The sequence below is a fragment of the Eptatretus burgeri genome, chromosome 11, assembly GCF_056783735.1.
Source record: "Eptatretus burgeri isolate ZD-2024b chromosome 11, Ebu_testis_v1, whole genome shotgun sequence".
NCBI classification, from domain to species: domain Eukaryota; kingdom Metazoa; phylum Chordata; class Myxini; order Myxiniformes; family Myxinidae; genus Eptatretus; species Eptatretus burgeri.
The window spans coordinates 20,575,212-20,598,944 of NC_140971.1; the positions used below are offsets into that span (position 1 = coordinate 20,575,212).

General features: G+C 42.5%; 1 protein-coding gene across 4 annotated transcripts in view; it reads left to right on the plus strand.

Annotated features, from left to right (window-relative positions):
- LOC147016622 (pleckstrin homology domain-containing family G member 4B-like) overlaps positions 1–23,134 on the plus strand; it is a 110,869-nt gene extending 87,735 nt beyond the window's left edge. For all 4 annotated transcript variants that reach the window (XM_085845448.1, XM_085845450.1, XM_085845447.1 and 1 more), the window contains exons 11-22: positions 2,842–2,968; positions 3,554–3,827; positions 3,935–4,109; positions 4,280–4,532; positions 7,151–7,240; positions 7,528–7,974; positions 9,422–9,592; positions 10,190–10,367; positions 10,709–10,825; positions 14,065–14,295; positions 18,708–18,928; positions 22,495–23,134. In XM_085845448.1, coding sequence (XP_085701574.1) covers positions 2,842–2,968; positions 3,554–3,827; positions 3,935–4,109; positions 4,280–4,532; positions 7,151–7,240; positions 7,528–7,974; positions 9,422–9,592; positions 10,190–10,367; positions 10,709–10,825; positions 14,065–14,295; positions 18,708–18,928; positions 22,495–22,524 — 2,314 coding nt within the window. In that variant the 3' untranslated portion in view covers positions 22,525–23,134. The remainder of the gene's footprint in view (positions 1–2,841; positions 2,969–3,553; positions 3,828–3,934; positions 4,110–4,279; positions 4,533–7,150; positions 7,241–7,527; positions 7,975–9,421; positions 9,593–10,189; positions 10,368–10,708; positions 10,826–14,064; positions 14,296–18,707; positions 18,929–22,494) is intronic.
- The last annotated feature ends 599 nt before the right edge of the window (positions 23,135–23,733 follow it).

The following is a 23,733-nucleotide window of genomic DNA, read 5'->3' on the forward strand; positions in this document are numbered from 1 at the left end:
AACACTGCCATACATCGTTGTACGTTGGCTTTAAACGTTGTACTTTTTGGTTGTCCTCAAATTTTTTCATGCTTGAAATTTCACGACGTATGCCGGCGTATGACTCACACGTTCCGCTACGCTGGCCACAAGTTGTATGCACGGTCTGCGATCGTTGACAGACGTCAACACATGCTACTTGTAAGTTAATCATAAGTTGAGACACGCCGAGGTAATGTTTAGCGTACCCGAAACTTATTTCCTACCTATGATTAACGTGTTGTTGGCACGTTACCCGATCGTTGCCACACATCGACAGACGTTACTTTTAAGTTACTCATAGGCTGAAAGACGTCGGTATAATGGATCGTCCTTGCGTCAGCGTCCACGGCCACGGCCAGGACACTTATTTGCAGCATTCTTCAAACTTTTCTTCGGCATGACGAGGATGTTCACACTTCGATGTCTAGCTTGGCTATGATTCCAATTGTCCATCGGCAGCGTCTATTTAAAATAGTCGAGTTTGAGCGTTTTAACACGTTCAGAAGAAACGCTTCAAATTTCCAAACCCCAGCGTCAAAAAACAAAGGCGAGTGACAGCAATTTAAATCGTTCATTGTAAACAATGAAAATAGCTGAGTGGTACCGTTTAAAAGTCGTTGAGTGTAAAAAAAATCCAATTGTTGAGCGCAAGCGTCTACTTTCAATAGTGGAGATGCAGCCATTTAAATCGTTGAGTTTATCATTTAAATCGTTAAATCGTTAAACGCAAGGACGATCCATCATAACCCACACCCTCCCCCTCACACTCACCTACTACTGCCAACATGAACAAACTACTACTAATACTAATACTAATACTAATACTGATACTGATACTGATACTGTTACTGCTGACATGGACATCGACTCAAAAAGGACTCGAAAACACTGTTGGGTTCCCCTTTTATGAACACCATTTTTATATACCAATTCCCAAAACCACTGGGAACACGTCTTTATATGGCAGTTGTAAGCTAGAAACACGTTAATTTATTTATTTTTGTCGACCGGAAGACGTCATTGGAATACGTCTACATACGTCGATGTGTGTTGGGACTACGTAAAGAATTGGTTCAAAGCACGTCAAACATAAGTTAGAAATAAGTTTCGCGTAAAAAAGACATGACCGCGACGTGTTTCAACTTATGAGTAGCTTATAAGTAGCGTTTGTGGACGTGTGTAAGCGTCCACATATCGTGTGTAAAACTTATCCCCATCGCATGCGGAACGTGTGTCATACGCCGAGTACGTCGTAAAATTTTGAACATGTTTAAAATTTCTTGACGTACTCTACTTACTATGACGTATGATAGCGTACTTTAGCATTCTACTTACGTATAACAAACTTACTCATACCGTATTTGACGTGCCCCAACGTTTTAGACACATTTTTCTTAGGTCGGCATACGCTGGCAAGATCGCCAAGGTGTGACCGCGATGTCGACACTTCCATTTCTACGGCAGTTATGATTCGAATCGTTGTGCGTCAGCCTTTTAATAGGCTACGTCACGACGTCGTCGGCGATGCGTGCAACGCGCTATGCCTAAGTTAGACTATCGTTGGGCATCGGTTGTGTAGGCCGACAACAGGTTCAGCATTCGTTGGTATAAGTTATCTATAACACAACGAAACGTTCTGTGTCTGTTACCAATGCGTTATACATAAGACCAAGTCGCTATGAATACGTCCGAATCTTTAAAAAAAACATCAAAAGTTCAACGTAAGCCAGCGTTTTACATACATTTTAATACGTTGCCATCGCTGGCTAAAACGTCAAGGTGTGACCGGGCCTTAACAGACACAAGCAGGCACGTATTTACAGCCATACAGTGAATCATGCACGCATATACAGTGATACAGTGATGATCATGCACGTAAATACAGTCAAAGCAAGCAAATGAAGAGTTAATTCCGAATAAATGGTTTTATTCACACAGTTGCAAAGATACGTCTACTTGTCAAGACGGCAGATGTTTGTGCGGCAGATGACACTTGCTAACAGGTCATGCAGCAAGTGCTGTGATTGGACTCGATCTGTAACCTACTGGCTTGTCAAGTTTGGGGGTTCAATATATGTATGTATATATGTATATATATATATATATATATATATATATATATATATATATATATATATATATATATATATGTATTACACTGGACACAGACACACTCTGCTCTTCTTCTCTTTGGTGTATTATCGATAATTTTGCTAGTGTCTCATTCATAGAGCTTTCTGAATGCCCACTTAATTATTTCAAACTTAATGTTGCTATATAAGGCTATAAAATGTTGTTGATAAAGGATGTTTAAACTTTAAATATTTACATTTGAATGAACGTTCAATGCCCTCGACGAACGGTTAAACATTTTTGCTTAAACTTTGCCGCCTGAGTTTACTAGTTTTCTCTTTTTACAGAAATCAGTCCTCGGGCATTTACAAAAGCTAAATTTAATAATGAACCACCTTTGCTCACAGCTTGTGCGATGGTCCTGTAAAAGTGTAATTTCCTGGAAGCATAACACCAAAAACAAGCAATTACAATGGGTTAAACAGAACCTGACATCCTCAAAAAAATTGTTCAAATGAAAATATTCAGTCTTACTCCATAAGCATCGATACCCATCTAACAATAACACCCAGCCAAGTTGACTTGCAGCTTGCCTTGGACTTTGCCTGATTATTCTTATTCACATCCATACCTTTTATAGCAGGCCAAGCTTCAAGGTAGATAATCCTTGTGGCCAGGCTAATCCCTTTGGTGGACTTGCAAATGTTGACCTGATTTGATTTCAGCTTTGTGGTCTCACTGTGACAGGGCTGCCCTGGATACCGTGACCAAAATGTTTGAGCAGGTAGAAGAGAAGGTGCACGACTTGGCGCAGGCATCTAATCAGAGGCTTCAGACTCTGCAGGAGATGGGAAGCAATTCAAACGTGCGAAAGGTGGGATACGACGGGTCTCTCCCTGGATCATTTTGGTCAAGGTTTCTTCGATTGAATTATCCTTCCATTGTGATGGGTTACTCAAATCGTTGTGCCAATTAACTTGTGAAACAACATTTGTCTTTACTGGTCTTTGAAATTTTTATTTTTCTATTTCTCTTTCCATCTTTACTTATTTTCACAGGTTGTTGCTTTCTACCTTTTGCCAATAAATATTTATGTATTTTTCACACTATTATACTCATAGATTGTGAAGCTAGGGCTTCAGCATGTCAAGCTTATATGGTTCACCTGTATGGGCTTCTTTTAATGCGTTTCATATGAACTGCTTTTTTGTTTTGCTGATGAAACCATCACTGGAGTAACGACAAATGTACCTCGTATGAGTATGCATTTTAACCTTTGGACCCAGGTGCATTATGTATCGCTTTGAGAAACTTATCAGACACTTTGGTCTTTGAATTGTCATACACTTTGGTCTTTATCCTCAACAAAAGCATTTAAGCTTTGAGGTTAACTGTCAACACATCCCATCCTCTTGAAGTTAATACCTTTGTCTAATCTTTCACATTCCTTGTGTTTTAGGATTCCAGCTGCGGCACAGTGCAAGAGCTAACCGACAAAACAGATATCCAGGTGTTACCTGCATCAGACAACCACCAGAGACATCTTTCACCTGTGAGCGATTCTCATTCTCCAAACGTGAGCTTGAAGTCAGAGCAGTCAACATCATCTCTCAGCCCGACCATTGCATCAGCACCCTGCTCTCCAGCCACGTCATGGTTCAAAGATAGTCGGACTGTATCTTGCCAACCACTTACACCAAATGGAGTCAACTCCAGCAGGATAGAGTTGCAAGGTATATACATACATACATATATATATATACATATTTTTAAATCTTTCACTGTTCGGACAGAATAACTGGCTATTGTGACAACTAACATTTACTTAAATGTTGTCCAGATGCACTTCCACTTTGTCGGCCTGGAAACACAGGTGTGTACATTAAAGGTCTAGAGGTTGGTGGAACATCAGCGAATGCAGGGAGTCCTGGAGTGGTCAATCCTCCTGCCAATCACCCAAACCTGGGCATTTCTCAAAGCCTGCCTCCCAGTGGAAGCACCAAGTCACGGAACAGGTTATTTTTGTTTTTACTTTGTACAACTAATAAATAGCATTACTACATATATGACATTACTTTGTGCAATCAGAAAGTGTTATATTTCATCATACAATTTTGTTGGACTGTAAAAATTTAAATGTCCTGAAATTTCGGTCTTTTTAACTATTTGGGCATTTGTATTACAGTGGCAAGCTGGATCATCTGCTTTCCGAGCTACTCTCGACTGAGCGCAAGTACATCCGTGCCCTAACGTATGTCATCCGACACTACCTTCCTGAACTCGAGAGGCCCTCATTGCCATCAGTTCTTCAGAGCCAAAACGATGCACTGTTCAGCTGCCTTCCTGCTCTGGCTGGGTTTCATGGGGGCTCTCTCTTGCCTGATCTTGAGGCATGCCAAACTAGGCCTCAAATCATCGGCCACTGCTTCTTAAAGCACGTGAGTGTTTGGTCGCATGACGGCACACGAACGATTCCAGTTATTTAAGGGACCCTTGGAATTCCAACCTGGCATGAAGAGATATTTGAGGAAGATTGCTTCTCAAATATTCTATATAACTCGAAACACCCAAACACTCGCTCAAACACCCGCATCCCCCAGGAGCAGCAACGTTAAGTTGGAAGTGGACATCCCAATTCCCAATCCCAATTCCCAATCCCAAGTGGAAGAACATTCCCATGCACACCACGACTACAATCATCAAGTTTCAATGGATTTCTTCCCACAAACAAGCAAACAAACATACTCGTATGTTTCAATGCATTGGGATTTGTAATACACTCTCCCACCCAGAAACGATGCGACATGATACACATTCACAGCGAGAATTTGCATACCCCCCACCCTGATCCCACTCGAGAGCCTCTTTAACTATGTTTTTTTTTTTTTAAATGCCGAAAACCTGCTCAGGCACACCCCAAGTACAACCACCAAATTTCAACTAATTCCCTCCACTGGTTTAGGTGGGTGTGCACATCCTATGCACATGTAAACCTCTCATTACCTCCACCACCGAAGGTGAAGGTGGTTATGTTTTCACCCCTTTCTGTCTGTTTGTGTACAGGATATCTCAAAAAGTTGTGGACAGGTTGTGTGTGTGACAAGGACAAAGTGATTAGATTTTAGTGAAGATCCAGATCCGGATCTGACTGCAAGAATTTTTTCAGTGATTCTTTACCATTGAGAGATGGGGCCAAAAATGATATATAGCACGATATCTCAAAAAGTTGTTGCCGGATTCGGACGAAACTTGGTGGACACATTGGGTGTGTGACAAGAAAGAATGGATCCAATGTTGGTGAAGATCCGCATCCGGATCCGGATCCGGATCTGATAATTTTTAAGTGATTCTTCACCATTGAGAGATGGGGCTAAACTAATATATGGCACGATATCTCAAAAAGTTGCAGACAGATTCGGACGAAACTTGGTGGACAGGTTGGGTGTGTCACAGGGACGAATTTATTCGATGTTGGTGAAGATCTGAATCCGGATCTGGATATGAGAATTATTTGATTTTTTTAAAAGAATGATATTTCAGAAATGTATTGGGCCCGATATGTTCTCATGGATCAGGCATTACGTGGTGGAGGTATGCGCTCCACCCGGTGCCCTTCTAGTTGTTGTGTGCCTGCGCATTTGCACGTCACTCTTTCATGGCTGAACCATTGTGCTGGGGGTACTCAGGGTCAGGCCATACATACAAATAAATAATGAGATCATGGTTTTGCATTGGGGACAATCTGAAATGGTGGTGAACAGCTGTCTTGAAGACCTGGAGGTAAGAGTGACATTGAAGAGGATGTGGAAGTTGATTCCACAGGTGGGGGAAAAAGAGGACGAAATGAGTGGAGGTGAGCAGTGATCCTGGATTAAGGTAGTTTAGCCAGAATGGGGTTGATAGTGGACCGTGTGAGCCCTGCAGAAACCTGTGGGGGTGGAGGGGGATGACAAAACATGGAAAGGGCAGAGGGTGCAACACCAGAAAGGAGGTGGTAGACGACATAAAGACCAGCAGCCTGCCTCCGGTGAGAGAGTGAGAGACGCAGAGACTCGGCTTCATCGCGGGAGATACCAATGATCCTAAATGCCTTGTTTTCCACAGTGTGAAGTCGAGCTAGGTGTGAGGAAGGAGCACCACCCCAGAGGGGGAGCAGGGGAGAAAAGTACTCCATCAAGCTGCAGATGAAGGCCTTTTATGTGGATAATAGTTAAGGTGTGCCAAGGAAGGACTTTGTACGACGGAGGATGCCCAGTCGACGGCTGGCTTTGGAGGCCAACTTTGAAATGTGGTTTGCCCAAGAAAGATCATGGCTGATAGTGAAAGCCAGGAGTTTGAATGATTGAACTTTCTCAAGAGGATCGTTAAGACAATAAATAAAGGGTTTTCCAGATGGTCCTTTTTGAGAGAGATAATGCGAGCGTGAGATTTGTCAGGATTGAAAGACATATTCTAAGTGTTTTACCATCTTGTGATTTTGTCAAGGTCTACAGAGATGTTCGAGGCTGCAGCCTGCCCTCCTGAAGGATGAGAGATGTCACAGTATAGGGTGGAATCATCAGCAAAGAGATAAAGAGGATTTTCCAGAGAGTCAGAGAGATCATTGGTGAAGATCAGGAAAATGACTGGGCCCAGGACACTGCCTTGGGGCACTCCAGCCTTGACAGGGAGAAGAGATGGAAGTTTGTGTGTTTGGTTGTGCGTTTGTACGTTACTCTTTCACAGCTGAACCGTAGCACCTTAAAGCCCCAAATTTTGGGTGTAGGTACTTCAAAATCTGAGCGTGGTTATAATATAATGAGCGTGGTTATAATAATAATAAGCTCTTCCATGAGTCTCGACTATGTATAAGTAAATAAATAAATAAATAAACAAGCTCCATGTTGGATAGGTGGCAGTTCGGTGTTTTCTCATCGCTGACGTTGCTTGTGAAAAAGGAAAAGACGCATGTATTTTGATCAATGATGTGACAAAAGAAGAGAATTTCTCATTTCCATGACCTCATCTTACAAGTTCTTATGTCACTTTCATCCCCTCTCTTCCTTTTATTGCGCAGAAGAAAAGCTTTGAAATGTACACAGAGTACATAAAGAATAAGCCTCAATCAGATGCACTTATGGCCAGCCATGGAAATGAGTTCTTCAAGGTATAGTGATCATACGGCATCTTATATCAGGGAAGTTTGAAGTCTTGTTTTTGTCCAAAATTTGATATTGCTTGAACATGCATTGCTCGAGTTTTGCTCTCATTTGAATATTTCACTCTCATTGTTCCCATCTTGGTGTTGCTTTGTTTTTGTTGAATGAATTAATGAATGAAATATAAATTCTCCTTCCACTTCCACTATCGCTGTCGTTCATGTCAATCCACATGATGTGTATATATATATATAGTTGTCATTATTTTACTTTTTCCTATCTGCTTGACCTGCAGAAGAAGCAGACAGAGCTTGGGGACAAGATGGAGCTGGCCTCCTACCTAATGAAACCCATGCAGCGACTAAGCAAGTACACTGTTCTGCTCAAGGACATGATCCGGGAGTGCCGACGGGAGCCTGCATCCAGCATTGAAGAATCGGTGGGAAGCAGAAGTCCAGGTGGAGCAGTGGTGATTCGTGGAGTACCCTTGGAGATTGGAGCAATGCGTACCATTGCTGTTCCGTGGGCAAGCCGAAGTTTGAGCGACGGAGGTGTGAATGGTGAGGGTGACGCTACAGGGGGACGTAGTGCAGTCCAGGGAAATGGCCGGAAAAACGGCGTCTGCACGTCTCAGGCATCGGAGCAGGAGCTCAAAGACATGGAGGATGCACTTGAGATCTTACGTTTTCATCTTCGACATGGAAACGACCTTTTAGCAATGGAAGCTCTTCGCAATTGTTCTGTGAGTATAAAAAAATTCTCCGACCCGTTATAATAACTGCGACGTAGCAAAGTCCTTCAGTTTCATCACTTTCTTTTTGTGTATAAGACTGTAAACGTGCATTCCAGCCTTTTATTTATTTCCTGAGATCTGTTTCCAGCACAATGAGAAAGCTGTACATTTCCCTTTCATCGCAGCATGACAGACCAAGTACATTCCAGGATTCTTTCAGGAAATTTGTCAAAATCAGACCGCTACAACTCGTCTCCTCTCTCTCCGTCTCCGTGCCCTCCTCCCCTTTCTCCCCAAATAGGTCGATCATTCTTCTTCTTCTTCTTCTGGCTGCCTTGTTGGGATATTCGATCGGTTCAATAGTGATTGGTAGTTTTGGGCAGCACGATGGGTGCATTGGTCCTGACCAGCATCTCTATGCAGGAGAGGGCTTTCATTAGTTATTCAGACTAACCCCATTTACACTCCAACTGAATGCAAGGTGCAGTAATCAAGGACAAGATTTTACCATTTAACTTCAATCCCACATAGAGAATGAATAAGAATATAATTATTATCCCCACACTTTAAAATCAAAAAAATGTGGGGCTATTGTAACTGGCTCCGTCTGTCCGTTACGTTATCTCCTCCTAAACGGTTGTGCAGTAATTCACCAAATTTGGTCGTTATGACCACCACATGGCAAGAAGGTGCGAGAGCTGTAGCATTTTGGCTCTGACCCCTCGGGCGGGGTCAAAAGGTCAAAATACCAAAAAAATGCAATTATGGGCACATTTTGAAACTTTTTTTTTTTAATGAAACTTTGTGCAATCAACATTGGGAATTTATGGATGAAATATTATCGAGTTTTAGAATTTGATGCCAGTTCATGCCTCAGAGGGTGGAGACTTAGGGTCATAGGTCAATCCAGAAAAAAAAAAACTGGTGGAACTTTTTGCCTTCTCTAAACATTGCTTTAGGTGGGAAGCATGGATATTTGCGATGGCGGGCCGTCGACTTCGCTCGAGTTTTCATTGGAATAAAGTGAGCTGCAGTATATCGCCATCAGAATGTTGGTTTTTAAAAAAACCCAGTTGGTTCACTAATGTATTTTAGAGAGAAGGTAATCTATCTGCCCCACCTGATCTGGCCTACATGTAAACTGCAGTGCCAGCCAAATTTCCCCAAAACAAATAGAATATGCTTTCTCATAGCACTACCACAGGTATATTGCCGGGGCAGATCTGGCAGTTGCTTTTCACTCACTTTCATGCAGTGGGAACGGCCCAGAAGTCAATGAAAATATCAAATTAATGGCTCACTTTTAAAAGATACCTCTTGTGTGTTTAGTTGTGGATCAGTTTTCGTGACATGTTTCGATGTTTCATTTTTTTTGTTGTGGCAATGTTCATCACAAATTCAAATTTGGTTCCAAGAAACGTAGTGCGACACGCTCACGGCTCGATGCATTTGGCAGATTCGACTTCAGGAACAGGGGGAACTACTGCGTCAAGACGAGTTCCTTATCTGGAATGGGCGGCGCAGGGGTAACCGCAGAGTCTTCCTTTTCCGCCGCCTCGTACTCTTCAGCAAGCCAAGCCGCTCAAGCACTGCTCCAGAGAGCTTCATCTACAAGCACAGCTACAAGGTTGGGCAACGATAAATGTCTTCGTTATTGCTACATTTGAGATATCAAAGATGTGTTGTGTGGCGTGAAGTGACATTCAAACGTTTAATCACCAGAATAATCTCAACAATGCATGAAGGTCACGGGTTAATGGTCTTTCTTTACCAAAATATGATTTTCAGATTTTGGTTCACTCTGCAGAGATTTTTTTTTTCCCCAACAAGGCGATTATATATGTATGTGTGTGTACATCTTAAAATTATAGAAGAAAAACGACAACATTAGACTTAGGAGAAACTGACCAAAAACATGAAAATGAGGACATTTGTCCCAACATTGCCATGGTGTACTCCTGGGTAAAAATTTGCTCCAGCTTTAAACATCAGTCTTCTTTATGGTTTGCTAAGGTCTAAGTAACCCAATCTTGATCACATGATTCAACTTGCTACTTGTTATGAATCGAGGTATCAAGGATGTGTTGGTTACTCATGTAAACATGTTACTCTGCTTTATGGAAACGAAATTCCAGGTCACATTTGACGTGCGCCTTATATTTAAAGATGGTTGCAGAAATCAAGATTGAAGTTTTAAACCTGTTCTCTTTTTACTTGTGTACAGATGGCTGATGTAGGCCTAACAGAGAGTGTGGGGGATTCGGGCCTTTGCTTTGAGCTATGGGGCCCAAAGCGTCGGCAAGGTGACATTGTCATTCTGCAGGCATCATCTACTACAGTCAAGCGGGCCTGGACACGAGACATTGCTAATATCCTGTGGGAACAGGCAGAGAGTAATAGGGGTGAGTTGTTCTTGAAGCATGACATGCAGTCTCGCCATATCTATTGCTTTGATTGGTATTTTACCAACACCATATGCACGCAGCAGTGTAACAGTTGCTTTCCATGGCATGTTGCAGAAGTTTTACAAACGTCATTTGTAAGAAAGGGTTTTCAAATTGAAATTATTCAACCACATTAAAAAAAAAAATTGGAAACAGAGCTGAAATTATCATCAACGATATCATTGTCATTGTATGGCAGGGCAAGGTAGCTTACAAACAAGTAGAATATAATAATACTTCTTTCCGTTAGCTGTCAGTGCATTCCGCTCCATTTTCTGATTCATACATCACAACTGCAGAACTAAGAAGGACAGCGATGCTCTGCTTGGGGGTGGGGACAAAGCCCCTTTTAGACCTTCAGCCTGAGGAACCTACTGCAGGTGACCATGGAGCCAACTGCACCAGCACTGACAGAGGTAAACAAGACATTTATTTCAACAGATATTGATACACATACATACATACACACACACATATATATATATATATATATATATATATATATATATATATATATATATATATATATATATATATATATATATATATATATATATATATATATATATATATATATATATATATATACACACACATATACACAACCGGGCGTAATGGTGTGCGCCTGTAATCCGGCTACTCGGAGGCTTGGGTTGGAGGATCGCTTGAGGACGGGAGCTCTGCACTGGGCCGCACTGTGAGAGGGTGTAGAGCTGCCTGGAATCATGGCGAAACCCAATCCTTATCCCTGTGTCGTAAGAGGCGACCAGGGTTGCGTTAGGAAGAGCATCCGGCGTAAAAACTTATGCCAAATCAGTATGCGGATCACAACGGATGATCTGTTGTGGCGACCCCTAACGGGAGCAGCCGAAAGACGAACAACAACAACATATATACATATACACACACACACACAAAATCAGATGCACCTCCTGACTGTTATGGTGAGCATTGCTGCGGATTATGTCTCACACCGTAAAACCACATAATCTGCAAAGAACAACCGTTTGTCTGCCACCCAGACGATTGTTCTCGCCAATGAAAACCATTCAACCAGAGGGCACGTGATGCGATCGGCGGGTAAATCCAAACATGTGGAGTGTGATGAGCACTCCCCCAATCTCCATTGGACATCGTCCTACACCGGTTGTTCTTTGCAGATTATGCAGTTTTACCGTGTGAACCATAATCTGTGGTGATGCTTACCATAACAGTCAGGAGGTGCGTCTGATGTATAAACAATGAATGTGGTCATTATTGGTTAGATATTTATCAGTATGCTGTTCTGATGAGGGCAAATACACCTGAAATCCAGATAGGTGGTTCCATTTGATGTTTAGCTGATGTTGACCATATAATCTTTGTCTGTTTGTCAGTCACTGGGCTGAAGCCTCTGGGTTGGATGTGATGCTTTAGTGTAGGATGCTGTCCAATGAAGATCTGGGAGTGGTCATCACACTCAACATGTTTTGATATATATACATATACATATATCCATCCATCAGGACCTTACTCTGTGCAGAGTGTTGGTGCTGCCAAAGCAGTCTCCTTGGCTATTGGACACAATCCTGGACAGGTCGCCACTCCGACACAGTATACCAGAATGCTGGCACTCATTTTGCCGACCTCGGAAGGATGACAGACAGCGTCAACCCCACCCGGCATTAATTCAACAGCCGAGTGGGATATGAACTCAGGATTCTAGGATCCCAAGAGCAACACTCTAACCATTAAGCCAACAACAGCCATATATATATATATATATATATATATATATATATATATATATATATATATATATATATATATATCATAGTGTCCACACCAATGAGATCAACGGTGGACGGATGGACCGAACTGGCTTTTACTCCCTTGGACATGTCACTTAAGAGCAGTCTTGCATGTACGGGAATTGCCAGAAGCACATGAGGCTCTTATAACTTCCCTCCTCCATCTACCCCCCCCCTTCCCCCCTAAAACAAGGCAATTATTCATGTATGTGTGTACATCTTAAAATCATAGGAAAAAAACAACATAAGACTTCAGAGAAACTGACCTCAAACACGGAAGAAGTGCACATTTAACATCATAAACGGTAACTCTTTTAAAACCAACAGGTTCCCCCCCCCCCCCACAAATAAATATATAACCAGGAAATGTTGTTCGCAATGGTGGAGATGGCGGGTTGAGTTGGGGAAGAAAGTGGAGCACGGTATCGATAAACAAATAATTACATACAAATGAGATGACAAAACCGATGGCGCCACACACCAGATTCAAGCACAGACAAGGATGGGGGACAAGAACTGGATGAGGCATAATCTTTCCTGGTGAACGAGGAGGGAGCTCGTTCATGGGCAGGAGAGACAAACAGGTGATGAGACAGGTGAGAAAACTCCCAGGCAGGACGACAAAGACGCACACGCAGGAACTAGACACGGAAGTGGCACAAGGGTAGGGTGACGAAGGCTCACAAGCAGGAACAGGGAAAAGGCAGGAACATATATTTATACATTCCCTATAGAAAGTCTACATCCACTTTCAAAATTTTCACCTTTTATTGCCTTATAGCCTGGATTTGTATTAAGTCAGACTTTTTCCACCTTTATTTACACATCGTAACCCAAAACTTCCAAGTGAAAAACAAATTACAGAAAATTAATTAAAAATACAAAACTGGAATATCTTGGTTGGATAAGTGTCCACTGCCCTGAGTTAATACTTGGTGGAAGAACCTTTAACAGCAATTACAACTTTGAGTCTGTTGGGATAGGTCTATACAAGCTTTGCACACCTTGATTGGGCAATATTTGCCCATTCTTCTGTCCAAAACTGTTCAAGCTCAGTCAAGTTGCATGGGGAGCGTTGATGGACAGCAATCTTCAAGTCATGCAACTGATTTTTCGATTGGATTTAGGTCGGGGCTCTGATTGGGCCACTCAAGGACATATATCTTGTGGTTCTTTAGCCACTGCAGTGTAGCTTTGGCTGTGTGCTTTCGGTTGTTATCACAATGAAAGGTGAAACTATGTTCCTGTCCTGAACTATGGCGAAAGGGGGCGTAGTCGAGCCTCGGTAATAATGCAAACAGCAGACCAAGTTTTTAATTGAGTCCGAGTCAAGTATCTAAGCACAAAATGATGAAGATATTAATAATAATAATAATAATAATAATAATACATTAAATAATAATTTTGAAGTAAAACCACCGACTGCTTCTGGAACTATTGCTTGAGCATGTTATAATGTGCAAACTAGAATGTCACTCGGTAGAGCGCGTACCTCCACCAGGCTGAACACTTTACATGTTGTATCCCACTGATAGGCTGGATCTGTATCCGGGCCTTAACCAAAATCGAATTGGCCTATTCTTGTCACCTACCTAATCTGTCCACCAAATTTTGTCTGAATCCATCCATGACATTTTCAGATATCCTGCTCACAGACAGATAAACAATCAGACAAACAAACAGGGGTGAAAACATAACCTTCGTCCACCTTCGGTGGCGGAGCTAGCTGTTTGCTATTTTTGACCATGGGAATCATGAAGACCTTTATAATTGTTAGAGTGATAGTTATAAATTGCAAAAAAAAAAGTGTTAATATGACACAATGATGATTTATTCTCATTATAACTGTAAATTGTACCTTTCAGGCTTACCACTCGTGCGCTCACAGTCAGAGCCTCAACCCCAGAGGCCTCGTTCTACAGTCTCCAGCTCCTCCTCTTCCTCATCTTCCAACTCCTCCCCTGGTGGGAGAGTGTTGGGTTCTCCTCGGGCAACTACAGGGCTACTGTCACATTTGGGTGCTAACTCCAATGTTTCAGCATCTATCGATGAGCTGGATGAGCTGGAATGTGACAGTGGGAGCTTGCCCTCTGTAGGTGAGTCTCGACAATGCATTCTTACTTGCAAGTGAAGAGCTCTCAAATGATGTTCGAGGAATGAAGTATAACTTTGTGGTTTTATCAACCTACAAAGGTTTGAGATGCATGTGTACAAATGTGCCTCATTCACACTGAATGCTTCTACTCCAAGTGGCATAAACATTGCGATGTTTTTTTTTTCTTCTGAAATTGAAGCTCATGGAAGAGCGGGGTGACAGAAGGGGAAAAGGCAATGCAGTGGGTAAGCAGTACAAGGAGCAGGGGAATGAATGAACGGGAAAAGGGGAAAGGGAGGAAAATGGTCACAAACATGAACGAGCTCCACAAGACCACGTTGCCCAGCCAAGGACACACGAACCCCAACACAAGAAACACATGCGAATGGACACAGTGAAATGTACAAGTACATTACATCAACAAATTATCTCCAACAATTAATAAAAATTGTTTCATTAACTGGAAGACAGCATCTCAGAGCTGATACCAGAGAGAATGGCATGAAGAAACCAGCAACCAGAGAGCCGACCGTTTATACTCCATCATGGACTGTGGGTGACATGATTGTGTTACCAATGTAGAAAAGGATGGATGGAGGATTCATCCATCGATTGGGACCATACTCTGTGCAGAGCGTTAGTGCTGCCTAAGCAGTCTCCTTCATTATTGGACACAATCCGGGACAGGTCACCACTCTAACACAGGATACCAGCAAGCTGGTACTCATTTTGCCAACCTCAGAAAGATGACAGGCAGAATCAACCCCACCTGGTATTAATGCAACAGTCAAGGGGGATTTGAACTCAGGATCCTAGGATCCCAAGTCCACCACCATAACCATGAAGCCAACACCAGGCATATGGATGGAGGATGAAGGCCCTCAATTTCAGATATGAGATCAGGACCGTTTCTCTCAACATATGTCTGGCACCCCACCTTACTCTCCAAAACCTCTGCCTATGGCATGCAAGTCAAACTCCACACATGGCTTGCTGACTTCCTCTAATCTTGCAACCAATGTGTCTATCAACGTAATCCTTTCATTGCCTCTTCCTGTGAATGCTGGAGTGTCCCAAGGCAGTGTTCTGGGCCCAGTCCTATTCCTCATCTTCATCAATGATCACTCTGACTCTGAAAAATCTTCTTTATCTCTTTGTGATGACTCCACCTTCTGCTGTAACATCACTCATCTTTCAGGTTGGCAGGAAGTAGCCTCTTCCCTTTCTGCAGACCTTGATAGAATCATGGGCTGGTCAAACACTTGGAATCCTGACAGATCTCTCTCTCTCTCTCTCTCTCTCTCTCTCTCTCTCTCTCTCTCTCTCTCTCTCTGTCTCTCTCTCTCTCTCTCTGTCTCTGTCTCTGTCTCTCTCTCTCTCTCTCTCTCTCTCTCTCTCTCTCTCTCTCTCTCTCTCTCTCTCTCTCTCTCTCTGTCTCTCTGTCTCTCTGTCTCTCTGTCTCTCTCTCTCCGACATGATCATCTGGCAAACCCTCCCATCTGCTTTCTCAACAATCCTCTTGAAAGAAGTTCAGTGGGCAAAACGCACTTCTAAGTTGGCCTCCAAATCCAGTTGGTGACTGGGCATCCTCCATCGTGCAAAGTCCTTCCTTGGTGTACCTGAACTCCTATCCCCATACAAGGCTTTCTTCTGCAGATTCATGGAGTACTGCTTTCCCTTCTGGGATGGTTCCCCTGACTCAGGTCTTGCTCAACTTGACGTTGTGGAGACCAAGGCCTTTATGGTTATTGGATTCTCCCACGATGAAGCCGAGACTATGGACCTTTCTGTTTCACATTCCAGGCAGCTGAGTGGTCTCTTTGTCATCTACCGCCTCCCTTTTGGTCTTGCACCCTCTGCTCTTTCCAAGCTTTATCCCTCACAGGTTTCTGAAGGGTGCACGCAGTCCACCATTAACCCCCTTCCGGGGAATCTACCTGAATCCAGGACCACTGCTCACCTCCACTCATTTGTCCCTCTTCTTCCCACCTGTGAAATCGACTTCCACATTCTCTACAATCTCTTTCTTCCCTCCAGGTATTCAAGACAACTATTTCACCACAATCTCAAATCATCCCCCATCCAAAACCTTGATCTTTTATACCCCTGTTAATCCTCCCCAAGCCCAGCTTTTTCCAAGTTTCCAGTTTTTCCTTCCTGAGAGTTTGCTTCTGTAATCCATTTTATTCATCCTTGGTGTCCTCCTCTTGCCCTCATTTTTCACACTTCCCTTATTTTCCCTTGTGTCTCTGTTTTTGTCCCTCAATCCTGCTGTTGGTGTTTCCCCCCCTCTGTTTCTGCTGTTCCTTTTGCTATGTTACGTCCTGATACATTCTATATTCTAGCCCCTCCACGAGCCTTGACGTTCTCCGCAAATAAACAAACACTGTATAATATGCATGAGGAGCCATTGCCGACCAGCTCCCAAGGACGCCGGCAAGTTCCGTGCAGCAACAGAATATTTTTGGTGCTGCACTGCCTTTTCCGTTTTGTTCTTTCATTTGTTTTTGTCAATTTCATCTTTCGCATATTATCCCAACATTGTTCGCAGAACAATGTGGGCCCCTGGATAAGGATAACAGCTGCAGTGAAATGCCAATGAACACCTTCCAATTCCTTGATCTCGATGCCAGTTCCACCCACCTGTGCTTTTCTGTCCAAAGCACCAGCAGCTCTACAATCTCAAAACACTGCCAAGATAGGGGCTTCGCTGCGTCCGCCCTTTTGTCGTCCACGGTGTTACAGGGGGCTCGGAGCATGATGTTAGAGGGCTGAGAACGTGATGATGTTCAAAGACCAGTAAGCTGGAATGAGATGGAAAAGCCATCAATCGAAACTGTCATACCAACAGTCAAAGGACACTCACGATATGATTGGCAATCATCAGTGTGCAGCAATTCAATATCATGTAGGACCTTTCCTTGCCATAATTTATAATTTTTCAATTTAATCATTTTTTTTGGAGTGAACTAAATCATTGTTGGACAACATATTTTCGATTAAAAAAAACAAACATAAATTGTATTTTAATGCCCTTTAGCGGAGATCTCGGGGAAGGTTTCCCAAGACCGGATGGCGCCGATGCCGGGACTTTGTATAAAAAAAAATACAATTATTTGATCTTTTAAAATTTTATTTCTGTAATGTCACTGTTGACTACACAGATGATTCCTACAGAATGTTTCAAAGGTTTAGCCCCTGACCTTTGAGCTATGTCGTCAAGGTTCTTTTCCCTACCTGACTATAAAGTATCAGATTGGTGCTTTTGCAGGTTAAGGTTTTGCATCATAAAGTGCGCCGTTCATCGGATGGACGTTAAGCCGGTTGTCCCATCTGCCAGCGTGATGTTGGGAGATGTTAACGATCTCACAGTGTCCATCACAAAGAATGGGAAAGTTTAAAAGAGTCGTGTATGCCTTATATGGAGTCGGTCCAAAATCCTTCCACTTTGCTGAAATAATATCGAGATGCCTCCCAACTAAAATGTGCTCTTAAAAAGAAAGCAAGGTTTTTGTAAACAAACATCAAGGGGTATTGCAGCATTAATTGTAGCATTAAGGACGTAGAGGGTTTGGGGGTCAACAGACTATGAAAACGAAGAAGAGATCAGAAGTGATGAGGAATAAAAGATTGGATGAATGTAAGGATTAGACACCATGGAGATGGATGCACACTTTTATTTATTTATTTATTTATTTATTTAGTCGTATACAGTGTTAAGGCTCATGGAAGAGCTAGGACGCAGAACGGGTCAGGATGCAACAGAACAAAAGGAACAGCAGAAAGAGAAGTGGGGAATGCCAACAGCGGTGCCTGGGGACAAAATATATGGAGACGGACGGACATCAAGGGATGCGGGTGAGAATGAGGGATCGGGGAGAATGCAGGTGGTGGAAAAGACGAATACTTAGTCAAACTCTCTGGAAGGAAAAACTTCATATTGTTAATGTCCACAATTAATCTCACCTTCTTGTGGTTTCAGCCAAGGGAGTAAGTTTGGCTCAAGTCTTTCACGAACTAGCTGGACAGGCATGATGTTAACCTGTGAATTTGAATTTGTTCAAGTTGGGATCTCTTCATGAAAGTCGTTAACAACCATTAACTAATACAAGTAGGCAGGATACCCAGCTTAACATGTATCCAAGGTATGGTGCACTTTGCGATGCAACACCCTGCCCGCGAAGCACAAATCTGACAGTTTATAGTGGGTTTGGGAAACGAATCCCAATTAGACAGCTCGAAGGTAAGTGTGCTACCTTGGCACTATTCTGCCAGCTGACATCACCACTTAATAATAATCTATAAGTTGCTTAAAAAAAAAAAATCAACCAAATACTTACCATCGTAATAACTATATTATAATAGTTTTTGATTTATTATAGTGTTAAAAACATTATCCTTCTTTGCTATCAGCAACAGAGAGCTCTGGATCTAGTTCACAACCATCAGGAGGCAGTGGACAAGACAGCGGAATAGTTGGCAGCTGCGCATCCCTCTTACCTGGCACGACCTCACCCACTCACTTACTCAGCTCTCCAACAATCACAGAGCCGCTGGCCTCCAAAGATTGCCCTGATTCTCCAGGGAATCCTACATCACCAGTTGCAACTTCTGTGGCTAATGAGTCTGTCATGGTAGGTTTGCTCCCTTCTTGATCACAAAACACCTTCCTTGCATAAATTTCGAATGAAGTCCGAATTGACTATCTTTAGTGAGCAAATAGAACAAAAATAGATGGATCAAAATGGAAGTAAAAAATAAAAAAAACACTCTTCCCACCCCCCCCCCCCACCCCCGCAAATCCCCATGGTTAGCCAGCCTACAGGGTTTATCCGTACGGAACCTCCAAGTGCCGAGCATCAAGGGAGGATGCAATGGGTGCCATTGTTAAAATATTTGCTCTGACTCGGCCAGGCTGGCTGGATGGCTTAGAGCAGGGGTCTCCAACCTGCGGCCCGCGGGCCACATGCGGCCCCTTAGACGGATTTATACGGCCCGCGGTGCCATATTAAGTTTACATTACAATGCGGCCCGCGATACTGCTAATTTGCAAGGGTCAATGATCAAAGCGTTCTGTAATTTTTATGATGATTTTGATTCATATTAGACACATGTGTTTTTAACACGATTATTCATTTATCATATTCCTTGGCAAGAAAAATATATTCAGCACTAATTTTTGATTAAATTTCCGCATATTAATTATATATTTTTTTCGGAATTTAGCGTCCTTTTTTGGGGTGCGGCCCTCCGCCCCTCACCACTTTGGTTTTGTGGCCCTCCGCCCAAAAAGGTTGGAGACCCCTGGCTTAGAGGTACGCACACTCACATCTGAGCTATATTGCATGGGTTTGAATCTTGCCGCAGCTATAAATTGTCAACCTGGTGATTCAGAGGCTGGGCGAGGCATCAACATGCGTGCCGTTACTCAGATGGATATTAAACTGGTGTTCTGTCTGATGTCATTAAGTGGTGGATGTTAAAGATCCCACGGTGTCCTTTGAGAAGAGTAGGCAAGTTATCACGGGCATCCTGAACAAATTACAAATTCCTTCCCTGACTGACTGCTGGGCAAACAACGGCGAACCACCGAGCATAACACTTGCCCTTGTCTAGCAACTGTTATGGCAGTCCTGACGTTTACTGGAGAATATGTTACATTGATGATGAGATGATGATGACTCGACCGCGGTCAAAATCGCACCCCCGACATTTCAGACTCAGAGCGCTACCTAGCCTGGTCAATTTTGAGTTTAGTCTTTTTTACCCCTTTTTGAAAACAAATGATCAATTTAAAAACTTTTTAACATGAAAGTTTTTTTTTTATTGATTAATTGTTGCTTGGCACATGTCGAGAATAATTTAATCATTTTCTCCTTGTCCAACCTTTACTGGCATGTCAAATTTTATCGATATCACAAGAAAAGGTTTGGATAACTCATTGGGAGATGTTTTCAGCCTGAAAATTCCACATTCCATTTTTTTTCTTTCATAAGCTTGGGGGGGGGGGGGAGCTGTTCCTCTGATGCAACCCCCGAGTATGTTCTGGCAGGAATTTGTAACTTGGCCAGGGCACCGGTGATAACTCGACCACTCTTTACGAAGGACACCGTGAAACATCCAATGTCAACCAACTCCTGCTGGCAGATGGGACGTCCAGATTAACTTCCACCCGAGGGACGGCACACACTGACGAATCGCCCTGCCTGTGAAATACCAGGATGACAGCTTACAGTTTATCGCTGGGCTTGGACTTGAACTCAGGTTAGACAGCTCAGAGGCGAGTGTGCATATTGTACCTCGAGGCCCACATTCAAATGCGTTTATAAAATGCTTCATGCTCAATACAGTCACACTTCTCCTTTCAAACCCTGTTGTTTCCATGAGCCTAACATGATTATAAACATGTTTGGAGGGTGTGGGGGGGGGGGATTAGACCCTTTGCTACAAATTATGAAGGCATGGTCTTGTACTGGCGAACCTTGGCTCGGATGGTAGATGACTTTTACTTTCCAGTGTGTCAGTCCTCCTGTCTCAATGACCGGTGAGTCTCTTGATGACATTTGAATGGAAGTCATGTTCGTGCTTCTGATTTCTATTTTTTATTTTTTGCCATTCCTCGTACTTCACCGAAGTGGTATATTTTATCGAATCTGGCAAAACTATTTTCAAACATTTTTGTTATGACAAAGGGCAAACCTTGAAACGTCAGCTGCATCTCATTTCCGTAATGGATATCAAGGTTAATTCCCCTTTTCGGAATCGCCATGAATCTTATCTGTCTAATATTATTCCTTCACATGGGGACACGGGGACAGACACAGCACAAGGCTAATGAGACAGATTCCAGAATGTAATGTGAGCCATGAGTAATGATTTTTTTTTTAATTCTCAGACACAGCTTTCACCACATAGACACATGGGGCCATGAGCAAGGATGAGGGAATTGAGTGGACAGAGGAGGTGAAAAAACATTTTGTTCCAGGTTGTCGCAGTGCGGTCATTCTTGTTTCTTTTCTCTGGAACCGCTTGTCCGATCGATGCGAAACTTCAAACATAGGGGGAGATTAAACATCCCCCAAGGAGAATATTTCATTGATAACTCTGACATCGTCGATCACATGGTATGGCAGCCATATTGGATTAAAGGAAAAAAAAATTGGACATCTCCGATACTGCTCAACGAAAAAAAGTAAAACTTGGCATATGTCATCAACTCCCTCCTCCTCCTCCTCCTCCTCCTCGTCCTCCTCCTCCTCCTCCTCCTTCATATGCAGCACAAGGATGCAGGTAGTACCATTGCTTGAGGGTGCAGCTGTGCCACTGATGCAAATTCCACATTACCAGTACACTGGTACTGTATTCATTTCACCAACCTCAGAGGGATAACAGGCTGAGTCAACCCCACCTCGTGTTAAACTCAATAGTCAACAGGAGCTTGAACTCAGGACCCAAAGTTCTCAAGCCAGCCACCCTAACTACTAACATCAGGATTTTTCACCAACTCCCCATGGGGTGTATAGGGTGATGACGATGGCATTATTAGTGAAGTGTTCCAGCCCCGATTGGTGGAATCAAAATGCTTATCTGAAAAATCAGAAACTTCATATAATGTGATCTCCAACCCGATGTGAGTGAAGAATGAAATTCATGACGTCATTGGTCGTGTGGCCTGACGACCACATTGGATTTAAAAGCAAAAAATGTAAAAAAATATCTTTTTCTTCTTCTTCAGAAACGCTTAACAGATCAATGTGGAACTTCGTACATATGATCGACTGGGCATGGGGAATATAGTTAAAAATTTCAATGTCATATTCCTCTTTATTGATGCAATCCAGCCTTAATGTGCACAAAAGTGGTCTTTAAATATCCTAATAATTATTATTATTAATAATAATTATATGATTGATTATAATCAATCATATAATCAATAAAGCTAAGGATAATGGCAATGTATGTGACATAATCGGGTGCACAGATGATACGAGTATATGAGCCATAATAACAGCGTGTTCAGTTAACGATGGTATTTTTGTTCAGAATGAGCGCGTAAGGTGAGACTGTACTCTACCGAGTTCTGTTCCAGTTTTTGTTCCATCTGTTTCATCCTTACTTGCTTCACCATGACATGTGCTTTAACAGCACTCTTATGTATGGCTCCATCGATGATACCTGTGCCATTGTTTGCGTTTCACAGAAAACGCCGGTAACTTCAACTCCGGTGTGATTACGTGACGACTTGTCAAGCCCATAACCCATCTGGATGGCGAGTATACAGGAGCAGAGAGGCATCGATGACGTCGAGGACAGATCACCCAAGTGCTACAATTTCTTTATTGGAGTTTTACACTGGTCATTTCTTATTGTGTAAGGCAGCTGATGTGGTGGGTAGAGTTCCTTAACAGTTCAAACTGACTTTATTCATCCCACAGTGTCATCCATTGATCTCTTCATCACTCTGATCATTGTTGAATTAATAACTTTTGGTAAAACTACTGTATGTTTTGTATATGGATTAATATAATCTATTATTCAGACAAACCTAATCATATTACCAAAACATTGTATTTTGTTTTTATCAGACAATACGCAGTCCTACCTAGTGTGATATTTCTCTAATGATGAAATCTTCCTGTGTAGTCTGTCACTTATGAAAGCTTTGTAATATTAAGTTGTCTTATGGCTAATGCTGGTTGCAGCAAACTTTCCTTCGTTGTTAATATTCATTTGTGTTTTGGTTTTGTTTGTTTTTCTTGTTGTTTTTTTTGTTTGTTTGTTTGTTTTTTTACAATGCCAGCTGTATCTATGAAGCAAATACATCATTCCATTCTTTCTTTTATGGTTGTCTTCAATATTTTTTTGCTGCATCAAACTGCACATTACAGGGACATAAAAGCCTGTTTTATATGATTACCTCACATGCAAACCACAAGCAAAAGTGGCTGCTCCACCTATTAGGCATGAGTTTAGCAGAGCTACAACCTCCCTCCATCTCCATAGGATTTCATTCTCACTATGTATGGGGGAGACCAGAGCAATATGGATCCCAGGCTGTTAGAGCAGCACAAGACAGACCCTAAGCAGTTAGACCAGGTTTTTATGGATTCCAAGCTGGTAGACTATGGTTGCATGGACCTTAAGCTGTAAGATCAGGGTAATGTGAGCACCAAGCTGTTAGACCATGGTTACATGGATCCCAATGTGTAATAACATGGCAATATGGACCCAAAGCTGTTTGACCAGGGTACTGTGAACCCAAAGCTGTTAGACCAGGTTTTTATGGATTCCAAGCTGGTAGACTATGGTTGCATGGACCTTAAGCTGTAAGATCAGGGTAATGTGAGCACCAAGCTGTTAGACCATGGTTACATGGATCCCAATGTGTAATAACATGGTAATATGGACCCAAAGCTGTTTGACCAGGGTACTGTGAACC